The sequence below is a fragment of the Lissotriton vulgaris genome, chromosome 5, assembly GCF_964263255.1.
Source record: "Lissotriton vulgaris chromosome 5, aLisVul1.2, whole genome shotgun sequence".
Taxonomy (NCBI): domain Eukaryota; kingdom Metazoa; phylum Chordata; class Amphibia; order Caudata; family Salamandridae; genus Lissotriton; species Lissotriton vulgaris.
Genome location: NC_141693.1, coordinates 351,532,881 through 351,559,534, shown reverse-complemented (window position 1 = coordinate 351,559,534; position 26,654 = coordinate 351,532,881). Strand labels below are relative to the sequence as shown.

Below are 26,654 nucleotides of genomic sequence, written 5' to 3'. Positions count from 1 at the left end.
ATCCACTCTGGAATCAGATCCCACCTACACCATTCATCCTGAGCAGCACCATGAGCCAGTGTTACAGTAGAGGCAGCGCTGGGGCCCCGAATGTTAATGTATTCTTCCCACTTTAGGGCAGAGGAGCGTTGCAGCAGGTGGGCAACACACCTCTGCCCTAAAGGAGGAACCGCCGTTGGAGCCAAACAGATTCTTGATGTTGAGTGAGTGTTTGATTCGTTAACCTGGGATTACATATTTAGCATGTGTTGGAACACATGGGCTTTGGCCCAGTGTACATAAACTGGGTCAAACTCTTGTACATGTGCTCTTCTACAACAGTATGCACTGCTGGTTCAGTCTCTGATGACTGTAAAGTAGAGGGCGGAACATGGCAGGGCTGTCTTCTTTTGCCTTTATTGTTTGTGTTGGCAGTGATGCCATTAAGCTATGACAATCAATGGCCGCATAGGGAATTAAGATGGGGCAACAATGCATTTGGTATCTTTGTACGCCGATGATATGCCACTCTATCTATGGGACCCTGAAGGAGAGATCCAGTAGCTGTTGGAAATAGTGGAACACAATAGAGATATCTTTGTTGTACATATTAACCAGGAAAAATCCAATGTTTTACCTGGGACAAGTTAGAGTGAAGGAGATAGTGATGTTGCCACAAATGGTTATGCAATGGAAGTTAAATAGCGTAAGGTACCTGGCTATATAAATCTTCTATGATAATAATAGACAGTTAAAGGAAAAATGGGCAAAGCACTAGTTAATATCCGAAATACTGAACACCGCCCCATTGTCAATTATAGGACCAAATCCCTGGCTAAGATGGTCTTCTTCTTATACATGCTGTAAAATTCAATATGTGCCATCCCCAATGGAATAAAGAACTCAACTCTGTTATGGAAAAAAGGTTTGGGGCAGGGAAAGGAGTAGAGTCAAACAGGTAATACGCAAATTACAATAGGAGCAGAGTGGGCTTGGTCCTTCATACATGTTACTGTGCTATGCTGCTAACCATTTGCAGCATGCAGTACATTGATTCAATCATCAGGTTGATTGGGAGAAGACATTGGTGGATGGGATTTACCCACAAGGTTCAATGCAAGAAGGAATTATGTTGGGCAATGATATAACATTAGAATATCATTATGTTGTTCACTGGGTGCGAATAGTTTAGAACAAAGAAGTGCAGAAAATTAAATGTAATTGCATTTATATATCGCTTACTACCCCTGATGAAAGATGGCGTCAAATGCTGTACGGTGAGTAGCATGCTACCCAGGAGCCCAAATACTTGGTTCAGAAGGTATAGCCCACTGCATCCCCCTTAAGAGCAGCCCCACAGAAGACACCATGTCAAAAGAATGGATGTGTTTGAGGTCACCTTCCAGTATCCGCCCTGCCTCATAGAGTCAGTAGCTTCTTGTCTTACAGATAGGAGTTTAACGTAGTAGTAGTCTCTACCGGGGAATAAATGGAATCCTGCAATATTTATTGCTAGACCAGTCCTTAAAAACAAACTTATTCTTCTATAACTGAAATACACACACAATCACAATCTACCTGCACTGTACAATTCTACATGAGGTTGTTCATACTCCACCTTTGTTTGCCTTCAATCTGCTGTTAATGCATTATTCGGCCTTTCAAGAATATAATGAAAGCTATAATTGTACAATATAGCAACAAGGGGTTGCAAAATTTGAGAAAACACAATAAATATTTGGATTAAGTATTATTCTGGTCTGGGACAGGTGCTTCGGAAGATCGATTAATTGTGTTAAATGTGAAGGCTGCAGGTAAAATAACCGTGTATATACAGAAACAGGCAGCATATCTACGCAAGAAAATAGAAGAAGGACCAACGTGACACTGCCCCTTCAATGGATTGATGTAAGGTATTACAAAAACCTCGATTCGCCCGCGTAATACTTTATAATCTTTGCAATAACCATATATCATGATTAAGATACATTGTTCCTGTAGTTTGTAATGGTTACCAACATAAGTATATTTTTTGGGCAGTCGTAATATATTAGATTCCCCGTGTTTTGTTTTGTACCTGTCGATATTTTCATTGTACTAAAGTCGCCGTTATGTGTAAAGTCGCCGGTGTCACCGTCCCCAAGTCCGACTTATGTCGTATCCAAACTTATAACATGGCCGCACCCAGTCACACGAAAACAGCGGCTTCCGCTGACCGGGACGCGCTTGCGCAACCTATCGTTTCCTGTATCTGTGACGTCGGCTATGTGGACGGATCTCCTGCACCGTTTCGCTTTCTGAATAGGTCGGTAACCTGCGCTGGCCAAAAACACCCGGTTGCCCCCTCCTCCCCGCCTGGCAGAGACAAGACACACTGCCGACTGATAAAACCGGCAGGGGGAGGAGTACTGTAGGCAGCTACCATCACTGTTCATCCTTGAGTTTTCCCGTCTGTGCCCCTTTTCTCCCAGACCGGACTACGGTGCTCTCCGTTTCCCCTAGTTGGTTTACTGTGCGCTGCGGTATGCTGCTGACGGTGTTCTGCCTGCGCCGGGACCGCTCGGAACTCACCTTCTCACTGGACGTGGATCCGGACTTCGAACTCCAGAACTTCCGGGCTTTATGCGAGCTAGAGAGTGGCGTGCCGTCAGTGGAAAGCACGGTGAGTCGGATTTAGAGAATTAGCGTCAGGGCGGTAAATTACAGAATTGGGTCATCAAACGGCCTCAATCTGTCGCTTGAGAGGAAGGGAATCCGGTTCCTTATGTTTGTTGGTTGCTTTTCAGTGTAGTATTAAGTGTGTCAAAGGTCCTTATACAAATAAGGATATGTTGCTGCTTTGTTGTGTAGATACATATAGTCGTCATTGTGGTGTAGCGGGCTCCTGTACACCTGGCACATATTGCCACTAATGATAGGTGCGCCCCTGTCGGCGTGCACAGATTTCCGGTGATCTTGGAGTTGGAGCAAGGTATTGCGAGTTCTAGTCAGAAGGCATCTGATTATTTAACGGAACTGCCGTAAGTAGGTGAGATCAGTTGAACTTTGACCACTGCAGTACCTTAGCACAGACCATGTGATACAGGAACTGGGCGGTCTGTTACTGTCTAAATTGAGGTTATTATATTGCTAAAGCTCGACAAGGTTTGTTTGCTTATTCTACTTTTTCTTCATATTAACGGTGGGACAGGCACTGTTAAAATTCAGGGGATTTCTTTGTTTTTGCCTAGAGAAGCCATGTGAATAAATGCATGCGATTAAAAATCGCTATTCAAACTTGTTTAATTTCTCAGCATGTCATTGAAATGTGCTTGTCATCAAAAACAACAAAGCTTTGATCATAAACCAATCCAAACATACACCCGAAAATGTAGCCTACTTCCGTAGGCCGGTCCTACCGAATGAATATCTGGTGTGTATACATATCATTTTGGGGGTGGGGAATTGGCCTGCTATTTACAAGTAAGGGTTCTCCAATCCCACATAGACAGGTATTTGTGCACTCTTCTTACATAAAGCCGGCGCTTTTACATAGAGCAGTTTGTTATTGAGTGTTTATGTAGATTGTTAGCCGTTGACTGTTTAAAGCGTGACAATATGTGGTGGCTTCTTTGGCTTGTCTGCTTACAGCTAAATAATTGGGATGTTTGACTCTTCCTTCCCTCTCAGTGGCAGTTAAAACAGCAAATGCCATGGGCAACTTCTTGACTTATTGCATAGAATGCCTCCCAATTACCTATTGTGAATGTTTTGCTAATGTCCAATGGCTGGAAGACGGAGGTACTTTTGTTTTGATTCTTGCTATGGTGAGAAGTGTCACTTGATCTAGTCTTCTCCTCTGCATGGTGTGTGCCTGCTCCGTGGTTCACAGGCCAATTTCGAACGTTGTCATGTTTGCAATTCTTTCAGCCCTAAAGAGTTTCTGGTGTTGCATTTGCCCTTTATCCAGTGAGAAGGCGTTTTTTTCCCCTTTATTTCCCGTACCCTTAGCTGTCCATGGATGTGAGGAGGGCGATACTTTTTGGGGACAGATTTGTTCTCCACTGAGGTTGAACTTTGGTGCCATACCCACTCTTTGGGAGGTAGGCTTTAGTCTTCAGTAATTGTAGTACCCTTGGTCCGGTTGCTATTACTCACCTTACATGATAGTATATGGGAAACCTTTGAGCAGTGTCCTTTTATCTAAAAATGAGTGGCTGAAGCATATAAGAGTCTGGATTGAACGCAGAGTGTAGGAAATATGGGAGCAGTGAAAGTCAGAGCTTTACTTTCTATATAGAAGCCAATACGTTGTACCAACTAATTCAGTTTTCCATGTACAAATATTTCGAGTATTGAAACATGGCCTAATCTATTTACATATACATTCGAATTAAAAAAAAGTCATATTGGAACATATTGTTTTGCACTGAATGAACATTAAAAAGAATATGTAATTTGTTACAAGGTTTCATAAATATCTCCAATAGATAGCCACTTCACCAAGAGTCTTAATCTTTACTTATACATGTTAATTGCATTAAAGATATTGACTGACTGATTGAAGGTATTGTCCAGAATCTGTACATTCATTCCAAATTGTTTCCTGCTAAGAGCTGCAAACCAGTAGCACGCCAAGAATACATCCTGCTCCCTATTGAGTTTAGGACAATCTTACTGCAGCTTTAAATTCTGTTAGACGCTGCCTGAAAGACCAACTAAAATTAGTTTAAAACTTGCAGCAGAAAATGGAAGCGCCCAGTTTCACGCTAATCAAAGTTCCGTACTTATGGCTTCCAGGGGAGTTATTGAATAAGGATCCGAAAGCATCTCCTCCAAAATGGGTCCTTAAGGCAATTAATGGATTTGTTAATGTTGAAAGCCAATTTTGAGATTCAAGGGTAAAAGCGTGTCACTTTGAAAGTGTAGACTTTTACAAGCACAATCCAGGAATGACGACCATAGCACATCTCAGAAGGACACTGGGCAGAATACACAACATTCGTTTTTTTTTTTTTTTTGAACGTGTGATTTCATGATCGTAAACTGTCAAAAACAATTCAAATGACGATAAGAGGTCGCATTGAGAAACATACATGTATTAAAGAACCAAAAAACCTGAAGCAATGGCTGCCACATTTTATAATCTGGTGTTTATCATAGTTTACCCTAAGAAAAGTATTAGATATACGGAGGTAATGTACTGAGATCATGTTGCATTCCTTCAGCAGTGTGGTCCAATATTAGGTCATCTGAAAACGTAAGAGCAGATAGCACATTTTAACAAGAAAACTAAAAGATACTCTGAGAATGAAGGCTTTGGGATTCTTCGGCTGTTGAACAATGGCCAGAACGCATCCTTGGTAGACTCCAGAATTGCACTATTTTCTACAGTTCTGTCTTTCTGCAATGAGGATAGCACAACTTAAGAATCAGAGTAACGTTGTGATAACATACAGACAAAACGATGCAGAGCTCCTAGTTTTAACGTACTAAAGCTCTATTGTAATCAGTCAAAGCCCATGCTGAAATCCGAACACTACTAGCAAGGAATAATAAAGGGTAATGCATTGTGCATAAGTGTCCTTTTCTTAAGCCTATTTGACTTGGTGAAATTAAATCATTTTTGTAAACCCATAATGTTTTAACTTCCCAAAAGAATTTTAGAAACGATTTGGCCAGGGGGGATAACAAGGTGATAATGTCCAGTGTCTGTTTTGACACATTTTAAATAACAGCTCAGTTATGTTGTGTTGCTAAAGATGTAGGGTTCTGATAAAATGTCTTAATAGAAGATTCATGTTAGAGGGGCATTTCAACCGAAGTTCTACAGATGATTGCTGAATCAGCCATCAGAGCCAGTGGCATTGGAAACCTTAACATGCTTTGCTATTCTGCTACATTAGTTATAATAAGATCACTGGTAATGGTTATGAATTCAGAAAGTCCTTCAGGTTTATTAATCTTAGCAATGTACGTTGACTACACATTACTGTTGTTTACAGAACTAGCACTCTTACGTACACTCCTTGCAGGATCCCTTTTCATTAAGTGCCCAGAATTTCTTATTTGATTTAATCACCATTGAGCATTTGCTCCTATCTTTTAAAATCATGCTTCGACTTTCTATAAATTAGATTTTTAAATACCCGTTTGCCAGACTTTATCAAACTGACTACTGAGAGAGGAATTCTCATACCATATCTTCCTAGATGCTTGAAAGAGAATGCACTTGGACTGATGTTTTGTAACGACTTCTTAATAAAATCATTGACCTTTAGAATGGGACCCTGGAGGCTTACTAAGCTTTACTTATAATTGTTCATTTGGCACCAGATTGAAAAATGTCTTCATTTTGTCCATCTGATGTGTAACGATGGCACACAAACTATTGTAGATGGATGCAGTATGCCTCCCACCACACCCTCACAAATCTTGCTTCCGACCCCATCTGCCTACGCCCAGGCAGAGTTTATGCAGGTCATCAAGTTAGTGCCTACTATCATGGACATTCTAGATGCTGAATCTTTTTGCAGGAAATCTCATCCTTCACTTCCGCTCATCTTTAGGTACTGCTCCACCTTAATCCACTTCACAAAGAGGTTAACTCTTAAGTTATTGTGGTTCTGTGGCTTTCAAGCATAGAGTCCTATCACGGACTCTTTAAACACTGAAGTCTGGAAATAAAGTGATACCCTCCATACGCAGGATTAGGGTCGAAACCGACAAGTTACAAAGATTGCCTGCTGTTTTATGTACTACTGGACCAGCTACCTCTGAATGGTTGAACAGTGCCATGCTGTTACTATTGGCACCGTTTATGCATCTCTCTCCTCGTGTACTTAATTTTCGGGAATGGCACTTGCTTGAGTTCCTCTCAGCAGACCGTACATCAAGTTCTTCGGGGGGACTGGGCTGCCTGGATCTGCGAAGAAGGGCGGGGAGTCTCCAGCTGCTTGCTTCTCTTCGTGCTCTCAACTTTGTCTGATCAATCCTACTTCCTCTATGATCCACTTTTAGAAACTGCGTCCACATCTGAAGAAATGGAATTATGACAATCTTCAAGTGACTGAAAGCTCCCAGGGAAAACATTTGTTTCATTCAGTACCTCGACCATGCCAAAGAATTGCCTCTTGAAATATAAGCGTACCAATTTTTAGGATTATCACAATTTTATCACACTCACCATTTAGCCTGGGAAACAGGAGGGTAGGAAAATCTAGCAGCACCATAGATTATTGAAAGGTAGACTTCCTTTTGAATGAACTCTGTGAGCTAGACTAATAATTGTCACTTCATGGGTTAAGGCATGTTGCCTGGGACTAAGACCATGAAACCCGCCCAGCAAATATTATTTGCACACAACAATGCTGAAAGATTGATTCGTCTATTGTTTACGCAGTGAACCTGTTTACTTTGGCAATACCCGTTTAGCTTGTTCCAGCAGTTTTGCAGTTTGGAATCAAGGTGCCTGGTTGTGGCACGCAGAAGCAATTCTGTATAGAAGGCTGGGTGTGTTATCTATTTTTGTGGAATGAGCATGCCCCCTGTTCGCCCCTCTAAATCATGCGGCTGGTATATGAAAGACATAAGCAGAGAGAATGGTGTGTTAATTAGAACACTGATTCTTGGCTTCAGTCATTGGTTTCCAACTCTTTTTATTCTTTGTGACACACTTCTTGATAACTAATTACATTTACTTTTATTTCAATCGTTTATAAACATTTAACAGTTGATAAATTGGTGAGTGGGTGCCAAAATTGGATAATTTTTGAATGTGTGCTGTTCTTTTATTTTTTTGAAACATAGTTTTATTGATTTTTCTTGAGAGAACGAATATATTTCAATACAATGTTACATAGCCATATACATGTTTCGGATATCGTATAGCAATACCTATGCTGCTAACAAATTGGAGCCTGGCATCTCGGTATAATTTACCACTGCCGAGAAGTTATTGTTAGTGTATATATCCCATAGAAACTGTAATAACAGGGGTGCAGGCAGTTATCTTGTTATGTCTGCAAACATAAATAATGATCGTAAAAATACATCCGAATGTGTACTGTTCTTAAAAAGGTTTTTTCAGCATACCATCGGCAGGATTCTGCTTGAAAGGCTCTGCTCTCTTCAGAGTGTTTGAGGCTTGTTTCTTGTCCGTTATCAGGACAACACAGTCTTACCGACCTGGTCCAAGTTTTAATTATCAGTGAATTAATCTATTTTCTCCTTTCTTTAGCAAATTGTTCGATAACGCGGCATGATATTGAGCTCCTATGCACACGATTGCGACCCAGATCTCCACACATTACCAGCTCTCCTCTGCTCAGTCGAGAATTTAGAGGCCCCACATTAAACTCTGGTCGTTCATAATCTATGAAAAGGGCCTCGAATGTCGGTGTCGTGTACACTGAAAGAAGGAATTTAGTAGCAGCCTCGTTGCAGAACATCTTGCCGCTGTTTAAATCTGCTGCTTGCAGTGTACTTCAAGAGATTAATGGAATACAATGTAAATTTATTAATGTGAATTCACGAGCCACCGCTCAAAGACCCCCTTTAATATATGGATTTTTTTTCTAATAAGAGTATAAGAAAAGTAGCGCCTAGATTCCACGAAATAATCGCTTGTCCAAATCTATTGGACGACTGAGAATACATAACGATATGGTGCAGCATGCTCACTGTGCAACATCGACTCGTGTGCCTGTTGGTAATTGAGCATTTGTGCACCTGCCACGCTTCTCTAGCTACTTAAGCCCGGCGCCAGTTCGAAAAGGAGTGTGCTGGCACAATGCCGCATTAAAAATCTATTCGGACAGTCCATCGAGATCTCGCCTGTGTAGTTCTGTTTCCCAGCTGTTGAAGAAATCACAATTTCTACTCGTTGCAACTTGAACTAAACGGTATTCTCCCCCCCCCACCCCCCATTTTTTTTCTATTTGAGCGCTATAAACAATCGATGTTACATGTACCCTATTTGTGGATAATTATTTATCGACCTTGGAAGGATGAGGGGCTGCATTGATATTTCCTGGTTTTGAGCTCCTGACAAGCGGCTCCCTAGGGTGTAGGCAGGCAGGGTTTAACTAGGTGCTGCAGTGTGAAGGCTGTTGGTTATACATTCCTTCTTGTTTTGATATTCCAGCGATTACGCCTTTGCCTTCAGCGTCATCATTTTATGGTTGGTACTCCCCACACCACTGTTTACGTAGATTGGAGGACTTATTTGTTTGATAATTTTCGTTTTCCCCGTTTCCCCTCGCTTTTTGCAAACGAGAGATGCCTCGTGCATCTTGACTGGTGAAGAGAATGGGTTAAGACCTTGTTCATCAGCTTTGGGTTTCCTTTGAACCACCAGCATACATTGCTTTGTAAAACCAGGGACTGCAAATGTAATAACTAAATGTATTTTGCTTTCATACATCAATTTAATTGGGGTCGTAAGTAAGTGCCGTGTCACGTTCTGTCCTTGCATTCTTTAGTTGTTCTACTGCCTTGCCGAGAAGTTTAGGGGCAGTTGCCCATTTTTGGGAGAGAAACTCTGGATAGGGATAGCAGTGCATGAACATTCTTAGGTTTAAGAGTAATAACAACAGACGAATAATTGTGATGGCCTTTTTAGCTGGATGTCATTTGGTCCCATGGTTGTACATGCGAGGCAACAAACAGTCCGAATCTAGTCCAAGTAGATATAAGAAAGAAACAGTGGGGCAAAATGTGGAGTGTTTCCAATCGGATTTGGTGTGCTGCTTTTGTTTTCTTATAACCTAACCAGCTTCAAGCCACAAATAGCGATGAACACCCAGAAGACGACATTATCTCTGTTTGTGACATGTCTAGAGAGTGGTGGAGAAGAGTTTGTTTGAACAGGGCGCCTGAGTACTGACGCTCACACGCAGTGCAGTGCAGTGCAGTGTAGAAGCCCTACTTCCTTTTATGGAGGCGAGTAGGCAGAGCACAGACGATTATCCTATCACCCTAGTGAAACCTATTTTCGCAACATACAATTAAAATCCCTGATAAGGAAACTTGGAGTAGTTACTAGTTGCCAGGGTCTTTTAGACAGGCACAATACTGCTGTAAGCGCGGCTATCATCGCTGGTTCTTTTTCCTTAACAACCACCGTCCCTTGCCAGATAGCACTTTCATTTGGAGACTATTTTGTAATGCATTTATTTAGTGCTTACTACCCCTAACGAGGTGTTAATGCGTTTTACACCTTCCAGCATGCTGCCCCAAGGTTAGTCCAGTTGTGTTGGTTATTGGGGTTATTTGACTAGATTACTGTAGATATTGTACCATAGATACTTATACTCCCAACTTTCCCCATCGAGTGAAGGGTTGAGGCACATGAGGAAGATAAACTGGCATTATTTCTGTGGTACCTAATTTTGATTTTTTTTGATAATCAAGTTTATTGATTTTACAAATTGCAGCAAAGGAAAACAATACCAGCTCTCAGTACAGTGGTCAGTGCAGAGCAGTGACAAAAGATAAATAATACCCCAGCATACAGTATTTAACATATGAATAGCAAGCAATATCGTCCGCACCCAAGTCAAAAGTTGATCAACAGGAATATTCAATCTTCTACCATCGACCCATTTGCCTCACACCCTTCGAAACTTTTTTGGACAGCCTTGGGCCGCATACATTGGTCGCTCCTGCGCTGCACACCAATCTACCCCTCTGCGCCATCGCGCCATGGAAGGAGCTGTCGGGTCTAACCAGAGAGCTGCCATATCCCGCTTAGTCACCATCAATGCCGTATTTAAACAAAGCTTCTCGGCTCTGGACTCATTCAATCCCTCGGTAGCACCCAGAAGTATGGTCCTCGGGCTCAAGGGAACCTCCCAACCCAGGACCTCTGCAAGTTCCCCTGTCACTGACACCCAGTAGCGCATGATTGCAGGACAGAGCCATACCATGGGATAAAAGTCAGCCTGGGGGCAGCTACAGCAGGGACAGGAAGCATCTGGTCGGAGCCCAGTGCGATGAAGACACAATGGCGTGAGGTAGGCCGCGTGTAAATAGTATATTTGAACTAACCGGAGCCGCTGAAGCTGTAACTGTTTTAGGGGCCATCAGCGCATCCCTCCAATAAGCATCCTCTAAGGAGCCAAGCCAACCCTCCCACTTATCCCGCAGATGGGAGGTACCTGCTCTTTTTGAGGATGGTTTGCAGTGACATTGTGTTCTATTAGGTAAAAAGCTCCAAAAAAGTTAGAAAGCCAAGTGAAAAAAAGTGTGAAAAACAAAAAAATATTAAAGACAAAGCTTTGAAGAGTTTGAGAAGGTAATTTAATTTATTCTCTTTGAGGCCCTGGCTCTTTCCCTTCACAGCCTCTGTCCATGACTCCTGGTTGTGGGTCCGATAGCAACTTTTATAGCGGTTTGAATAGACCGCTTTGTATGCTGTTACCTTTATATGATTATTTGTAATTCTGCGGCAAAATATATCTGACTTAAACCTGTTCTATAAAAAGTTTCCCCACCAACCTGTTACCTCGATGTTTTTAAATAGATGCTTTTCTAAAACGTTGAATCCAACCTGACAAAAAAATGCCCTTCTTGCCAAAACAACCCTGCATTATATTGATTCAATATCATATAAATCACATATTTCTCTTTTATGAGGGGACAGTTTGAGTCCCTTCTTCTTTCTCTAGTTACTTTCCTGTTTTTCACCCCCTCCTACAATCTTCCTATATCTTGGTTACCTCCTCCTTCCTCAGCGATGTATTTTTTGTTTTGACACCCATTTATCCTGCTTACACCCTTGTACCTACGACTCTTAACAATATATAACCACGTACTTTCACCTGACCTTCACCCTAGCACCTCCTACTATATTAACCTTACCTATACTGTGGTACCTTTACATCTTACACTAAATAACCTCCTTTTTCTATACCCTAGTTACGCTACCTGTTTCCTAATAACTTTAGTCCTACCTATACCCTAGCATCTCTACTCGTACTGTTACCTCTACTCCTACCAGTGCAGTAGAGCTTCCTGTACTTGTACTCTCCTGCCTTTTGTCCCATCTATACCCTACTACCTCTTCCTATACCCAATTTTATACCCCTGGAATTCTGCCTCAGCTGAACTCTAATTCTTAATTAGCAAGTTAAACCCTTTTACTATTTCTCAACTCGTGCCCTGTATTTTTACCCCTGTTTTTAGGTTTCGCCTGTCGAAAGCTGCTCAAGCAGCGTTTCGCGCAGGCGAAATCTTTTGTTTTGCAGTATGGCTGTTTGTCCCGCCTCTGTTTCCCATTGGCTAGCTCTCTAAATGGAGGCTAGCCATTGGAAAACAGAGGCGTCAGTCATTCTGCGAGGCGACTCGTGGGCGTTCCTGAGAATTTTTCTCATCCGGCCCCTTTTAGGACATCAGTGCGGCGCTGGGCGGGGTTTATTTTTTTGTTCGCCGAGGTTTCTATTCGTCATTCCGCGGCCGACCGCTGCCGGAGGAAGTCCAGGTGAGTGCTTTCCGTGTGCCCGTTCGTTCCCGCACCCCCGCACCCCCCCTCCCGCCGTCCGTGTGCCTGTAGCTGCTTGTTCATCCTTGATTTCGTCTCTTGCATTATAGGAATTGTTCGTTTCACATCAATGATGGCTCTTAAATAACAAATTGTAAACGCGCATCCTGGATACTTGTCTAAGTTACACCGATGATCTAATTAATATATGATAGATCAGCTGTCGTTGGATTATTGGGGGGCGGGGCACTCCTGTGCATTTTGTGTGCATAAATGTGTTTTTTGTGTGCATTTTAATGTCGTTTTCGTGCAAAACCAGAAGAGTCGCTTTTATTAATTAATTCCATATTCCTGTGTGACCTATGCGTTAGTGTTTTTGATTGTGTCATAGTGCGCGTAATTGCTCACGTCCCTGCTGATGTGTTTGTTTGGTTTGATGTGTTACTGAGCGTGGTTTCAGTGGTGGGAGCAGTTATTCTCCTTGGGTAACATCTCTCTGGTGTAACTACCTCACCATGGTGCTTGGGTATAGGCAGCGACTCTGATTATGCGGCAGCAACGTTTTCGCATTTATAATTACCATATTTGCCAAATAATCCACCAACTGCTTCATAATTTGCAGATTCCAAACTAAGTGAGGTTTGTAACTCGAACGGAACTAGTGACTTTAATACGCCACAAACGTTGTTCCGTGCAGTGGCACACACCTGTAGGGTTAACTCGCCACATTTCACTTGCTTATTGCCTATATTCAGGCATCAGTGAGGTGGAGCCTCTACACAGATAGTATCAATATGTTAAAATGGCGAAATAAGACTACAGCAGAATGGGCCTTATTAGTTCATGAAGTCTGCCTTCTCTTGCTGCATAATTTAACAAACCCTTAGTATAGGCGGATAAATGTCTGTGCTGAAGAAGTGCGTCGGCTGGTACAATAATTTTAAGATGTGGAAAAAGGGCCACGTGGTAGAGTTGGGAAACCTCTGTGTTTACTGCGGATCTTCCCTATCAAAGTGGCAAATGTTCTTAGAAAACGGATATAGACAATCTTTCACTGAATTGATATAAAGCCTGATGAGTGACGTGATTCACACTGCCAGAACAGTGTTTACACTTATTACATGTTTAAGACCTTTCCATACACTAAATATCCTGTCACCGTAGTAGTGACCAATATTTGATTAAACAATTGATGTCAGTTTTGTTATTTATGCGAACGGAAGGGCTCGGAAAACATCAAAAACGGGATCGTCTATATCAAAAAATATCCTGGTTACTAATTTGTGTTTATTGTCAAACTCGGGCGGTTTGTTAGCTCTACCTTTGAAGCATAAAAGGCTTAATTGGAGTCTAAACCGATGTCTGTTGCAGGTTTGTAAACTAACTAAGTCCTCTTTACTGCCCGCGAGTATCAGACTAAGGAATCGCCAAGTGCCCATTAAGCCCCCTGGTTTCATAATTCAGAGCTAGCATCCCCTTCAAGTCTCTGTTCAACCTTGTCTTACAGTATGAGTAAAATGTATATTTTACGTATAGTTTTTTTTTAGTTCGTTAAAATTATTGCATGCTTAATTTTTGTCTTGAGAAGTAGTAGTGCTGGAGCGAAGCTATATGTCCCAAGGGTACTTCTGGCTTGACTGATTCTGTCACAACTCTCTCACCCTTCCAGGTGCATGACTCATACTGACATGCCTGTCATTTCCGAGATCTTGACAAGTGACTGGCACTGTGTACCACAGGGTCTCCAGACTGTTCTGTAATAAGAGAAAGTGTGTGTGTGTATGTGACTGCTCCAGTGTGTGTGTGTATGACTGCTCCAGTGTGTGTGTGTGTGTGTATGTGACTGCTCCAGAGTGTGTGTTTGTGTGACTGCTCCAGTGTGTGTGTGTGTATGACTGCTCCAGTGTGTTTGTGTGTGTGTGTGTGACTGCTCCAGAATGTTTGCGTGTGTGACTGCTCCAGTGTGTGTGTATGTGACTGCTCCAGTGTGTGTGTATATGACTGCTCCAGTGTGTGTGTGTGTGTGTGTGTGTGTGTGTGTATGTGACTGCTCCAGAGTGTGTGTGTCTGCTCCAGTGTGTGTGTGTGTGACTGCTCCAGTGTGTGTGTGTGTGTGTGTGTGTGTGTGACTGCTCCAGAATGTGTGCGTGTGTGACTGCTCCAGTGTGTGTGTATGTGACTGATCCAGAGTGTGTGTGTGTGTGTGTGACTGCTCCAGTGTGTGTGTGCATGTGTGACTGATCTTGAGTGTGTGCATGTATGACTGCTCCAGTGTGTGTGTGTGTGTGACTGCTCCAGTGTGTGTGTGTGTGTGACTGCTCCAGAGTGTGTGTGTGTATGTATGTGACTGCTCCAGAGTGTGTGTGTGTGTATGTATGTGACTGCTCCAGAGTGTGTGTGTGTGTATGTATGTGACTGCTCCAGAGTGTGTGTGTGTATGTATGTGACTGCTCCAGAGTGTGTGTGTGTATGTATGTGACTGCTCCAGAGTGTGTGTGTGTATGTATGTGACTGCTCCAGAGTGTGTGTGTGTGTGTATGTGACTGCTCCAGTGTGAGTGTGTGTGTGTATGTGACTGCTCCAGTGTGTGTGTGTGTGTATGTGACTGCTCCAGTGTGTGTGTGTGTGTGTATGTGACTGCTCCAGTGTGTGTGTGTATGTGACTGCTCCAGAGTGTGTGTGTATGTGACTGCTCCATAGTGTGTGTGACTGCTCCAGAATGTGTGTGTATGTGACTGCTCCATGGTGTGTGTCTGTATGTATGTGACTGCTCCAGTGTGTGTGTATGTGACTGCTCCAGTGTGTGTGACTGCTCCAGTGTGTGTGTGACTGCTCCAGTGTGTGTGTGACTGCTCCAGTGTGTGTGTGACTGCTCCAGTGTGTGTGTGACTGCTCCAGTGTGTGTGTGTGTGACTGCTCCAGTGTGTGTGTGTGTGACTGCTCCAGTGTGTGTGTGTGTGACTGCTCCAGTGTGTGTGTGTGTGTGACTGCTCCAGTGTGTGTGTGTGTGACTGCTCCAGTGTGTGTGTGACTGCTCCAGTGTGGGTGTGACTGCTCCAGTGTGGGTGTGTGTGTGGGGCTCTGGGTGTGTGTGTGGGGCTCTGGGTGTGTGTCTGGCTCTGTGTGTGTGTGTGTGTGTGTGTGTGTGTTAGTAATTGCTGTCTGCTGAGCTCGTCCGTAGGGTCCAATAGGTCTCACATTTGCGAGAGATTAAGCTATTGGCAATGTAAATGAGAATGCCATTTATTTATCCGTTTTCAAAACTAACACATAAATACAAATTTTGTCATTTACAATGCCAATAGCTCTAACTTTTCCAAAGGGGAACCCGTTGCATTGTAAATGCTTGTTAACCTATCTTCTCTACCTCGTCTGTTCCCTAGTTACTCTGCCTCAACCAGTACCCTATTATCTCTACCCTATCATAGTAATGGAATCCCCGCCATTACCCTTATACATTTATCTGTACCCAAGTACCCCTTCCCTACATATATCAAGCACTTATAAAATGAACTGTATTCTATGTTCTCCACTTCCCACTTTGACCATGGTACGTTGACTTCTGTTTATGCCCAGATATCTTTTCACTTAAATGCTGTTCCATTTTCTCTTTAAATGTTTTCTTATGTCATTTTCTTACCTTTTTTTCTTGCAGATTTTTTTTGTTAAATCTTTTTATCTTTTTCGAGGAAAATTGCATTCCTCATTTTGAAATGTGACCAAAATGGATATTAACCAATGGGATTGTCAGGTTGCTAGCCTTCGTTCTGCATCTTTTCCAGAGTGAGGTATAGCCATCCTGTACATTTGCATACACCTGTGTTGCACGCTTCTTTCTGTTCACATATGCTTGTCCTTTGCCAGATTCATTTTTTCCTCCACACAGTGTAGCATGAACTTGCTTTTCTCATGCTGTGTGACTTTACTACTATGGTCCTAGACCCAGTGTGTCTTTTATATAGATTTTTTTTCTGACTGAGCTTATGCTGTAAGGCCTCAGTTTCAGGTCATGTGCGTCATGGCATTGGATGTCATTGGCATCTGCACTGCATAAATTCTGATTGTGTGCTTGGGGAGCTGCTGTTAAATGAAGTAGTATTTATAGAACGCAGCTTATCATCCGTGAGGGTATCTGGGTGCTTGCTGCCAGTCTCATTCGAAGAACCAGTTTTGAGCCCCTTCCTGTAGTTGGTCAGTGAGATCAAGGTGCAGAGGTGGCGGGTGTTCCACGCTTTTGCGGCAAGATGGGAGAAGGAATGTCCTCCATTGTAGCAGTGGTGTGTGCGAGGGGACGGTGGAAGTGTAGCCGGTGATTCAAGTAAGAGGGTCCTTGGTGTTGGAGGGCTTTGTGGGTCTGGAGGTTGAAATGGCATCTCTTCTGGACCGGGAGCCAGTGGAGGTCTTTCAGGTGGTGGGTGATGTGGGTTCTCTTTGGCATGTTAAGGATCAGTCTAGCGGCTGCGTTCTGGATCGTCTGGATTCTTTGTATGAGTTCAGTGGTGGTGCCTGCATAGAGTGCATTGCTGTAGTCCAGTCATGTGGTGATGAGGGCATGCATTATTGTCTTCCTGGTGGTGATGGGGAGCAACTTTAAAATCTTGCGAAGCCTGTGGAAGCAGGCTGATGAGACTTCGTTGACCTAATGTTTTTCGCTGCCTAGGATGATAGACGTTGCAGGTGTGGCCTTTCAGCGTGGGGGTAGGACTGAGTTCCGATGGCCACAAGGAGTCGTTCCAGAGGATGGTGTGTTTGCCAAAGATGAGAACTTCCATCTTGTCCGTGTTAAGTTTTAGGCAGTTGTCCTTCATCCATGCTGGGACATCCTTCATGCAGCTGTGGAAGTTGGTCTTCATTGCGGAGAGGTCAGCAGAGTGCAATGGGACGAGTTGTGGCTCGGCTGCGTTGGAGCTGCTGTTGTTATGCGATCTAACAATGTTTGCTAGTGGAGTCATGTATATTTTGAAGATTTTTCGGCTGAGCCTTGGGGAACACCGCAGATGTTGGTTGGGCTTGGTTTGCGATGTGAAGGGATGAAGGCAGAGTTTCTGGGTGCGTCCTGTGAGAGAGGATGCATCCATCTGAGTGCATCGTGTGTTATACCAATTTGGTGTAGTGGGAGACTGTTTCGAATGCATCTGAGAGGTAAAGCAGGATCAGGATAGCAGATTTTCCTCTGTTGAATAGGATGTGGATGTCGTCTGCTGCGGTGATCAGAGCTGTTTGTGTGCTATGATTGGCTCTGAATCCTGATTGGGAGGGGGGCAGCAAGTTGTTTCTTTCCAAGTGTTTGGTGAGTTGTAGGTTAATTGCCTTCCCCAGTGCTTTGGCAGGGAACAGGGGTAGTGAGATGGGACGGTCGTTCTGGAGTTTGTTTGGGTCTGCAGAGAGTTTCTTGAGGACCGGTCTGGTCTCAATGTTTTTGTAGGCGTTGGGAAGGGTGGCCATGGTTAGTGACTCGTTGATGGTGGTGGTGAGTTGGTGGCTGATCTCGTCTCTTCTGAACTTGAAAAGTTGGGGGGGGGGGGGGGGTAGGGGTCAGTTGCTGCTCATGTGTGGATCTAGTTCATAAGGATGATTGTGTTTGATGTTCTGAGCCTTTTCCATGCGTTTAGCAGGTGGTTGATCAGAGGCTGCTGAGGTTGGAGGAAGGGTTGGGGATCGAAGTTCTTATAGATGGTTGCTATCTTGTGGAAATGGTCGGTGAGGGTGTTGCAGAGTTCTTGTGAGGAGGATTGAGTTTTCAGTGGCTGACGGGCAGGTGAACTCTGGCGATGGTGAAGAGTTCCCTGATTTGGTTGACGCTAGTGTGAATCCGGTGGGTCAGGGCCTTTTTATGTCGAGCTTAGAGCAGCACATACACTGCTTGCTCGACTTTTAGTATGGGGGTTTTCAAAGTGCTACCAGAGGCTTTTGCTGGCCTTAAGCTTGCGCGTGCAAGCGCGCAGCCTCCATGTGGGTTTCTGTCAAGGCTCATTAAGCCTTGCGTGCCTGACAACATAGCCAAAGGTAAATTATCCCCACCTCCTTTCACAGTGCGGTGTTTTTCGTGGCTCAGCATGGGGTCCATGCGCAAAGCGCTTTCACTTTTACATCTCTGAAGCATAGGATTCACGGAGGGTGCGCTTCAAGCAAAGTAAAATGTAATTAACTGAGTCACTGCCTGGGAGAGATTCATACTCCTGCCATATTTTTACTGCTGCTTCTGTTGAGTATCTCAGGAACAAGTTCTGGCTGTACACTGATCATCGGGTTCAAAGCTCGCTGTGCTTACCCCCTGCTCTGTCCTAACCCTGATCATTAGGTTCAAAGCTCACTGTCCTAACACTGATCATCAAGTTCAAAGCTCGCCGTGCTTACCCCCCGTTCTGTCCTAACACTTCTCATCAGGTTCAAAGCTCGCCGTACGTATCCCCCTGCACCCGCTCTGTCCTAACACTTGTCATCAGGTTCAAAGCATTCAAGCATTGGCATAGCCAATAAGTCTCACTTTTGGGACCTTATAAGTGTTTAGCCATGCAACAGTTGATGTTGCACCAAGGATATTGTGCTGTATAACTAAATACTTATTAAGTCCCAAAAGCGAGACCTATTGGCTATGCCAATGCTTGTTTTTTTGCCGCTTTGCTCTGTGAATGGTAGTTCTTGAGGACTAATTTGAAAGTGGCTTGGTCGGTGGGGTTCTTGCTGGAGCGCCATCTTCTTTTGAGTTGTTTGCACTTGTGTTCCTGAGTTCCGGGGTGTACTAGTTTGCTTGTTTGTCTGGTCTGTGTGTTTTGGGTGGTTTGGTGGGATTGACTGACTTAGTCGGCGGCTCTTGGGATGCAGTTGTTGAAGTTCTGTATTCCGTAGTCCACATGGGTAATGGTCTTGTGCTTTGTAATGTTGAGGGTGTCCGTCCATTGTTGCGGAGTGACCTTGGACCAGCTGCGGTGCATCTGTTGGTTGGGGATGATGAGGGCATGTCCGGGGACGGTGAAATTTATGATGGAGTGGTCCAACCAGGTGACTTCCGTAGTGTAGTTGTATCAAATTCTGTTGCTAGATATGAAGAGGAGTTTCAGCATGTGTCCAGCTTTGTTCTAGGGGTCCATGACTAGTTGCTTGAGGCAGATGTTGTCCTGTCTGCAGGAGGTCAGTGGAGTAGGTTTTGGTGGTGTCGTCTAGGTGAAAGTGGAGGTCTCCCAGGAAGACTTAGTGTTCGGATTTGATGGTGAGCAGAGTGATAAATTCAGCTATGGCTTTGTCTGGTCCGCGTTTCTGGCGTTCTTTACGCGAAGGTGCTTTTGATGGCAGTGTTGTCGTCTGTGCAGAGCTGAAAGTTCATGTGTTCATGATCAGTGTTGTTTGGTCGGCAGTGATGGGGCAGGTGATTGACTTCTTGTATATGATGGCTATGCCTTTTTCGTGCCTGTTAGTGCTGTGACAGTGTTTGATCTTGTTTGATGGGTGTTGCTGTGGCAATATCCGAGGTCGATGCCGGGGTAAGCCACGTTTCTGTGATAAAGGGTGTGTTGGAGATGGTGGTGGAGATGATGGCCCAGATTTCTGTGGCATGTTTGCAGGGCAATCTGGTGTTGAGCAGGAGACATCTGAGTTGGTCTGGTGGAGTCTTGGTCGGTGCGGATGGCGCTGTGCGAGATATTGCGGAGGACATTAGTCCTGAAGTTGAAGTGAAGCAGCAGGTATTACAGGTGAACAGTCCTGTTGTGAAGCAGGGGGGATGCGAGGCAACAGTTCTTGCGACCAGGGTGTAGGGTGCGAAGATCGGCGGAGGAGTTGCTGTGGGAGTCTGGAAGGCCACGGTTCCTGGTGCGGGGCACAGTCCAGGCGCAGATGGGCTTGTAGTTGGCGTGCCTTCGGCGCGGCCGCACTGCGGCCTCTATTAAGTAGGTCCCAGGAGAGCCGGTGGAGGTGGGTGCCGGGGAGCGGGAAACCGTGAGAGAGCAAAAGGCAGGCAAGGCTCATAGGGGACAGGAAACTTTGGTGCTGGTCCCTGGGGGCAAAGGAACACCTGCACTTGCTGCTGCTGGGCGACTCACTGGTCAGGCAGGCCTGCGGTCGCTGGCGGCTGTCAGGGAGATCTGGACTGGACCTGCTCTTTGGGTGCATATCCCTGTGTCCTGACATCAATTTAAGATCCAGCCGAAGCAGCCCTTACGGAGAAATGCCTACTGCAGAAAGCAACTGCAACATTTGTTGTGTCATTCCAATATTTAGTCAATCTAATATGATTTGCAAATATCAAGTTAATTAGCTTAGCCTTGTGTTTGGAAGATTGTTGATATGCCCCACTAATGTTTTACTCACGTCATGGTGGCAAGATGTCCAGAAGTCGCATTTACAGTATTTGTATATTGACCTAAAAGCAAGGATGAATGAATATAGAATGTTCAAACAAACTGTTTGCATTCTAAATCTAGTTCTCTAGGGCCACTCTTGCTGTTATACAAACGTTGTAAATGGGTAGTTATAATATTGACATTTTAATACTTCTGTATTCCTGTTTAAATATAATTTTAAAATGATGTATTCGTGATCATTTTTTCCGAAGTAATCAGTCTTGTGGTGGTTGCGCTGCTTCTATTAAAACAACTTAAAACATGGATATTTGACAAGTAACCCTCCTTCTCCTTCCTAAGCGCCTTGAAACCCTCTGGGTATGTAGTGCGCTATACAAATTCATGACTTGACTATTTCAGGCTAGTTACAAGCACATTTTGATCTAGGGTGGATGACCTGATATCTGAGTTTTAGATCGATGAAAGGGGGCACTGCGTCAACTGGCTTCATGTATAGAATTGAGACAGTTTTTCACATCAGTAGCATAGCCAAGTTTTGCATCACTGTTTTTGTCTAGCTGAAACGTTAGGTCTTCAAGTGAACCTATAGTCTAAGATTGGAGGCCTTTAAATGCCATTTATCTAAATTCCAGGACGGTGCCCTTTTGGTAACCATTCTTTCCTCCCTTTGTGTTTGCTTTGTGTTACTTATTTATGATAATTAGGTCTCTTCTAGGGTGAAGTGCCATGCAAGTCTTTTGTGTAGTTTCTGCCTGTTCAGTAGTGGCACAGGTAGATCCTTAGTTTGGCAGGCTTTAGTGCGCGCGTTCCGGTACACTCTACAATAGCAGGGTGGTACAAAAATACAGTTTTGTTGCTGAAGGAGTTTGTCCACCATTGGTAGTCTCACGACGAGCCATGCATTTCACACAAAGCTAAAGTACAATAGCAAATCTAGTGCTTTTGTACTTCCATAAAATCGTCCATATATTCTTTCACTCTGATCAGGAGTTGTCAGGCTTTATGAAGTTTCAGAAGTATACTGCTCACTCTGTGGCTCGAAATCCAGAAGTAAATAAATCGAGTTACAGGCTTTCACATTTTTTGATCGAGGATGGAGAGACGAGTCACAGAGTGGGAAATTGCTGTGCTGCGAGTTGAGTGGTTAGCAATTTTATTCACAACTTTATGTATGTGCCCACTGGATGCTTTTACCTTTCCACCTCCTCTTCTCTGTAGGCTAGAGATACCTTTTGTGCACTACACCTTGTTCATGTCAGTGTTTGCGTTTCTGGCACTACCCCTATATTATTATGACGAAACTAGTATTCAGACAGACAAGCTAAAGGCAGCGCTCCCTTGTGGGCAGGTGTTATGTGTTTGGTATGTAGCACTGTGAAATGTTGCTACTTCTGGCAATGCCCCCTTTTTCTTCGGAATCCTGTTTGAACTGCTTTTCTTTTTCACAAGCTGGTCTGCTCGGAAGTCATGGCGCCTGATCATTTATAGATGGATCTGGTACAATGCAGTCTGAAAGGAACATCGTAAAATGAAGAAGAGTGTTGTATCGATTGATCATAGTTAATGCTAACTGATGTTTGGAACTGAACCCAAAATGACAGAATCCCAAATCACCCTGTAATGTCATCAACCACTCATGATAAGGATGTGAGTTACAGAAGCGAGTTACAATAGTAGGGGGGGCCATCAAAGCTCATTTCCAGTCTCCACTGGGTGTTCCAGGTGATACAGTTTAAATGTATCCCAAATATCTCGATGTTGGGACGAGAGTGGAAGCAGCCCGGCATAAATGTCTGCTTGGTTCTACCAGAGTGTAAGGTCGTTGATCCATTCCTTTAATTTGGGAGCACGACCGAGGCCCCAACACCCCGTGTGACAAGAAGGAGAGTAAATGACAAACTTGCGGTGCAAAGCTGGTGTCTCCTCTGTGTACCCTAGTATTGCGAGAAGAGGGGAAACTTGGAGTTGCAGGAAGGTCATTAATTGCAGCGCATTGAAAACCTGCTACCAGTATGTAACAACTGAGTTACAGCTCTACGTGAGATGCAGAAAGTCAGGGGCTTCCGCCTTGCATCTGTCACATTGATCTGTTTTACGGAATTTGTATTTGTGCAGTTTGGTGTAATAGATGCGGTGCAGGAATTTGCAGTGAGTAATACGTAGCCGACTGCTAGAAGATACTTGTTCAGTTTGCTTACAGCAATACATCCACTGTTGGTCTGTGACCTTGTGGCAGAGTTCAGCGGCCCACTTATCACGGGATGTGCAGGGTTGGTAAATTACGTCTGTGGACAAGCTATGATAGAGTGTGGACACAAGGTGGGATGAACTTTTAGTATGCAGGACGTGATGCAGGGGAGCAACTGTACGGGGCTCTTGAGGTTGGAAGGTGTATACTCCTTAAAACCTTGTCTCAGGCGAACATAGAGAAAGAGATATATGGGAGAGGGTTGTGTGTCTTTAAATAACTGCTGCGAGGTGCGAAACCTGCAATTGAGATAGAGGTCCCCCCGGCAATGAATATTATGTTAGCTTTAGCCTTGTTGAAGACACCTTCCTGCAATACAGGCATCTTTGGGTGGTATGTAAGCGGGAGTAGTGGAGAATATAATATGATGGCTTGTAAGTGACGAGCGATGCAACTCTACGCCATGACTGTGCAGTGGACAGATGTCGGGCATGGCTTTCGAGGTGTGGTTGCAGACAGTATGGCCCCGTTGAGTGGGATAGGGTCTGCCAGCCAGTGTTCGGATGCAACATGAGGTGTATATCTGGGAGGGTGGAGCCAATAACGGACATTATGTGCCTGAGCACAAAGATAATCTAGTTCTAAGTTGGGCACATCAAACCCCCCCTGAGAATAAGGTTGTGTTAGTGTATCCCACTGCAAGCGCGGTTGTTTGGCGCCCCAAACTAATCTTATTAGCTCCGAACATAGCTGAGAGAAGAACGGCCTGCCCGGATCATGCAGTATATTTGAAAACCGCTATAAGAGCTTGGGGAGGACAACCATTTTGATGAGTGAGATCCGTCCCGCCATAGTAAGGGGGAGGACGTTCCACTGTGTGATGCTGCTAGTGATGTGCTCTAATGTGCGTCCATAATTGAGTCTCATTAACTCCTCACAAGCGATGGTAACATGTATCCCCAATTATTTCACCTCCGTGGCGCACCATTCTATGGGAAAATCAGTAGGGAATTGCACTGCAGATGCTGTGAGTGGAAAAATTTGTGTTTTAGTCAAATTATATTATTTCCAGAGAGGCCTCCGAATCGAACAAGTTCACGGGGGATCAGGTTGAGGTTCTGTGGGGTTTTTTTTTTTCACACACAGGGTAACATTATCAGCATAGAGTGAAATGAGAATCGGGTGGAGGAAACATCGAAGGTCCTTTTCCTGATGATGCTGCCTAATTTTAGCCGCGAGCGGCTCTATTGCAAGGGTAAACAGGAGGGGAGAAAGTGGGCAGCCTTGCCGAGTGCCTCAAGTAAGGCAGAAGGAGGGGAAGGTATGACCATTGATTAAAATCCTTGCCGTGGGAGAGGCATAAAGCAGGAGAATCCATGCTAAGAAGCCTATTGGGAGCCAAATGCATTGAAAGATAGTAAAAAGATAGTCCCATTCCACTGAGTCAAAGGCCTTTGTGGTATCTAAAAAAACTGACACTAGTGCTAATTTAGGGGCCATCGGCTGCAGAATGGAGAAAAGAGTATGGTGTTATGGAAGGTCGCTCCCCCGAGAATAAATCCCGCCTGATTGGCTAAAAGTTTGGCAAGGATTTTTCCATCTGTGTCGATGAGGGACAGGGGTTGGTAGGAGTATGAGCGGTCTGCTGGCTTTCCAAGCTTTAGTAGGGAAACAATAAGTGCCTCTCTCATTGATCCTGGGAGGATCTGTGCCTCTTAAGCCTCCATGTATACCTCCCTCAACACCGGGAGCAGTTGTTCAAGATAAGTCTTATGGAAATCAATGGGGAAGCCATCAGAGCCTGGGGCCTTGCCCGATTTCATCTGCATGATGGCCGTTCTGAACTCATCCTCTTCAAACGGAGCTGCCCTCATGTGATGTGATATTTTCAAGAAATTGAGTAAAGACTGGGGGTTCGGTCCTTCGAGAGTGGTAAAGGTTTGGGTAAAATTCAGTGAAGGTATGTAATATTGCAAGACTATCTCTGTGACGTGTCCCCGAGTCATCTACTATATCCAGAATGTAGTTGGAGAAGCAGGACAGTATGATCTCCGTCGCCAGCGCCCTGCCAGGCCCCCCCCCCCCACCCCATAACTGCGAGCAGTGAAGTATTTTTTGTGAAAGTGAACCTCTCGCGCAGCTGTGTTGGTATATTCAGTGAGTTTATCTCTAAGTGTCCGGTTGAGTCCTGCCACATATCTGCTTCCGGTTGTTTTATTTCCCATTCGAGGCAGCGCAAGCTGCGACGAATCACTCTGAGGACTCCAAAGCTTTTTGCTATACAAAAAACACCCACCGTTACTTTAAAAGCCTCCCAAAGGGTGCTCATGTGAGTGTCTGAACCTTTATTCAGTTTAAAGAAGTCAGAGATCTCCTCCCCAAGGTCTGCCTTGAAGATAGTGTCTAATAGCGCTTCTGGCATTAGCTGCCAGATTCGTGGGGAGGCGATCAAACTAGGGGGCTCAATCGTCATGCACACTGGCGTGATCTGAATGAGTTGTGTCCATGTGCTCCAATGAGTGAATTCAAGGAACAACCCCTCGGGATACTGGTTCAGCGAAGGGTTATGTGAGTGTCCAGAAATTTGATGGCGCTCTACAGGTAGTGGTTAGAGAGTAATGCAGAAAGAAAAAAAGAGGGGGTTCGGATGGTTGGTGCTACTTGATCAGAGATAACCCTGGTCCCTGAAAAAGGGAGGGGTAGGCAGACTCTCCCTCCTGTATAAATGTCAACAAAGTCAAGCGCACACAACGTTGGTAATTTCCTAGGTTTAGGTTTGTTGTATCGTTAGATGAAAGGATAAGATCAAACTCCAAATGTTTCTTGTTCGTGTTTATTTTATTTTTCTGTTGAGTATTCGTTTCATAAGAAAACCAGCCGACACGTGTTTCGTCAATAACGGGGTAGACCCGTGACTCTTCAGGGCTGGGGAGATAAGGTAGAGTATGAAACTATACTTTTTTTTATGGAGGTGGGGAATATAAATATAAGGATGTGAGAGGGCCAGTGTGGAAGGAGTGACGAAGAGAAAGACAATCAGCAGTTAGGCCAATTGTTATTAAGTGGAAACCAAAAGATAAGGGTGGCTGGGGAGGAAGGAGGGACGGGGGGTTGTTACTTGAAGTGAACATTAAGAGATAACCGAGTGACATAACAATCAAAAGTGAGTGCACAAGTGTGGTGGTGAGCTGCTGTTATATTAATAGTAATTCCAAATAAAGCAGCGACGCAAGCGAAAACCACATGGTGTGTGTCATGTGGGAAAAGAGGTGACAAGCTGAAAAGCGCATATACATGACTGTTATGTCTATACAATATAAGTAACGATGTCCTGTGGAAATAAAAAGGAGGAAAATACAGAGAAAATATACAGTTATTCAGAAGTTAATTTGCTAATAACCGGTGGTGAGTGGTATGTGGTGCATTGATACGTAAACAACAGTATTCCATATTTTAAATTATTTAGGACGAAGACATTTGCAATGATAATGTCAAAAGACCCCTCGGGATACTATCCAATAGTCAAGTCTTGACCAGGAAGCATGTGCTGTTGTGTAATAGGTGCCCTCTCTTGCATCAAGGTGTACAAGGCGCCAAGCGTCTATCAGACCATGGTCCAGAAGCAAACGCACTAGTGTTTCATGAGTTTTTGTGTAGTGATGAGTGAGAGGATTGGACCTGTCATCAGAAGGGCACAGAGCAGTATTAAAATCTTCACCCACAAAGA

General features: G+C 44.2%; 1 protein-coding gene across 1 annotated transcript in view; it reads left to right on the top strand.

Moving 5' to 3' along the window:
- Positions 1 to 2,223: 2,223 nt before the first annotated feature.
- The window catches only part of LOC147710881 (uncharacterized), a 107,471-nt gene continuing 83,040 nt past the window's right edge, over positions 2,224 to 26,654 (top strand). The window contains exon 1 of the mRNA XM_086921621.1: positions 2,224 to 2,641. Coding sequence (XP_086777747.1) covers positions 2,504 to 2,641 — 138 coding nt within the window. The 5' untranslated portion in view covers positions 2,224 to 2,503. The remainder of the gene's footprint in view (positions 2,642 to 26,654) is intronic.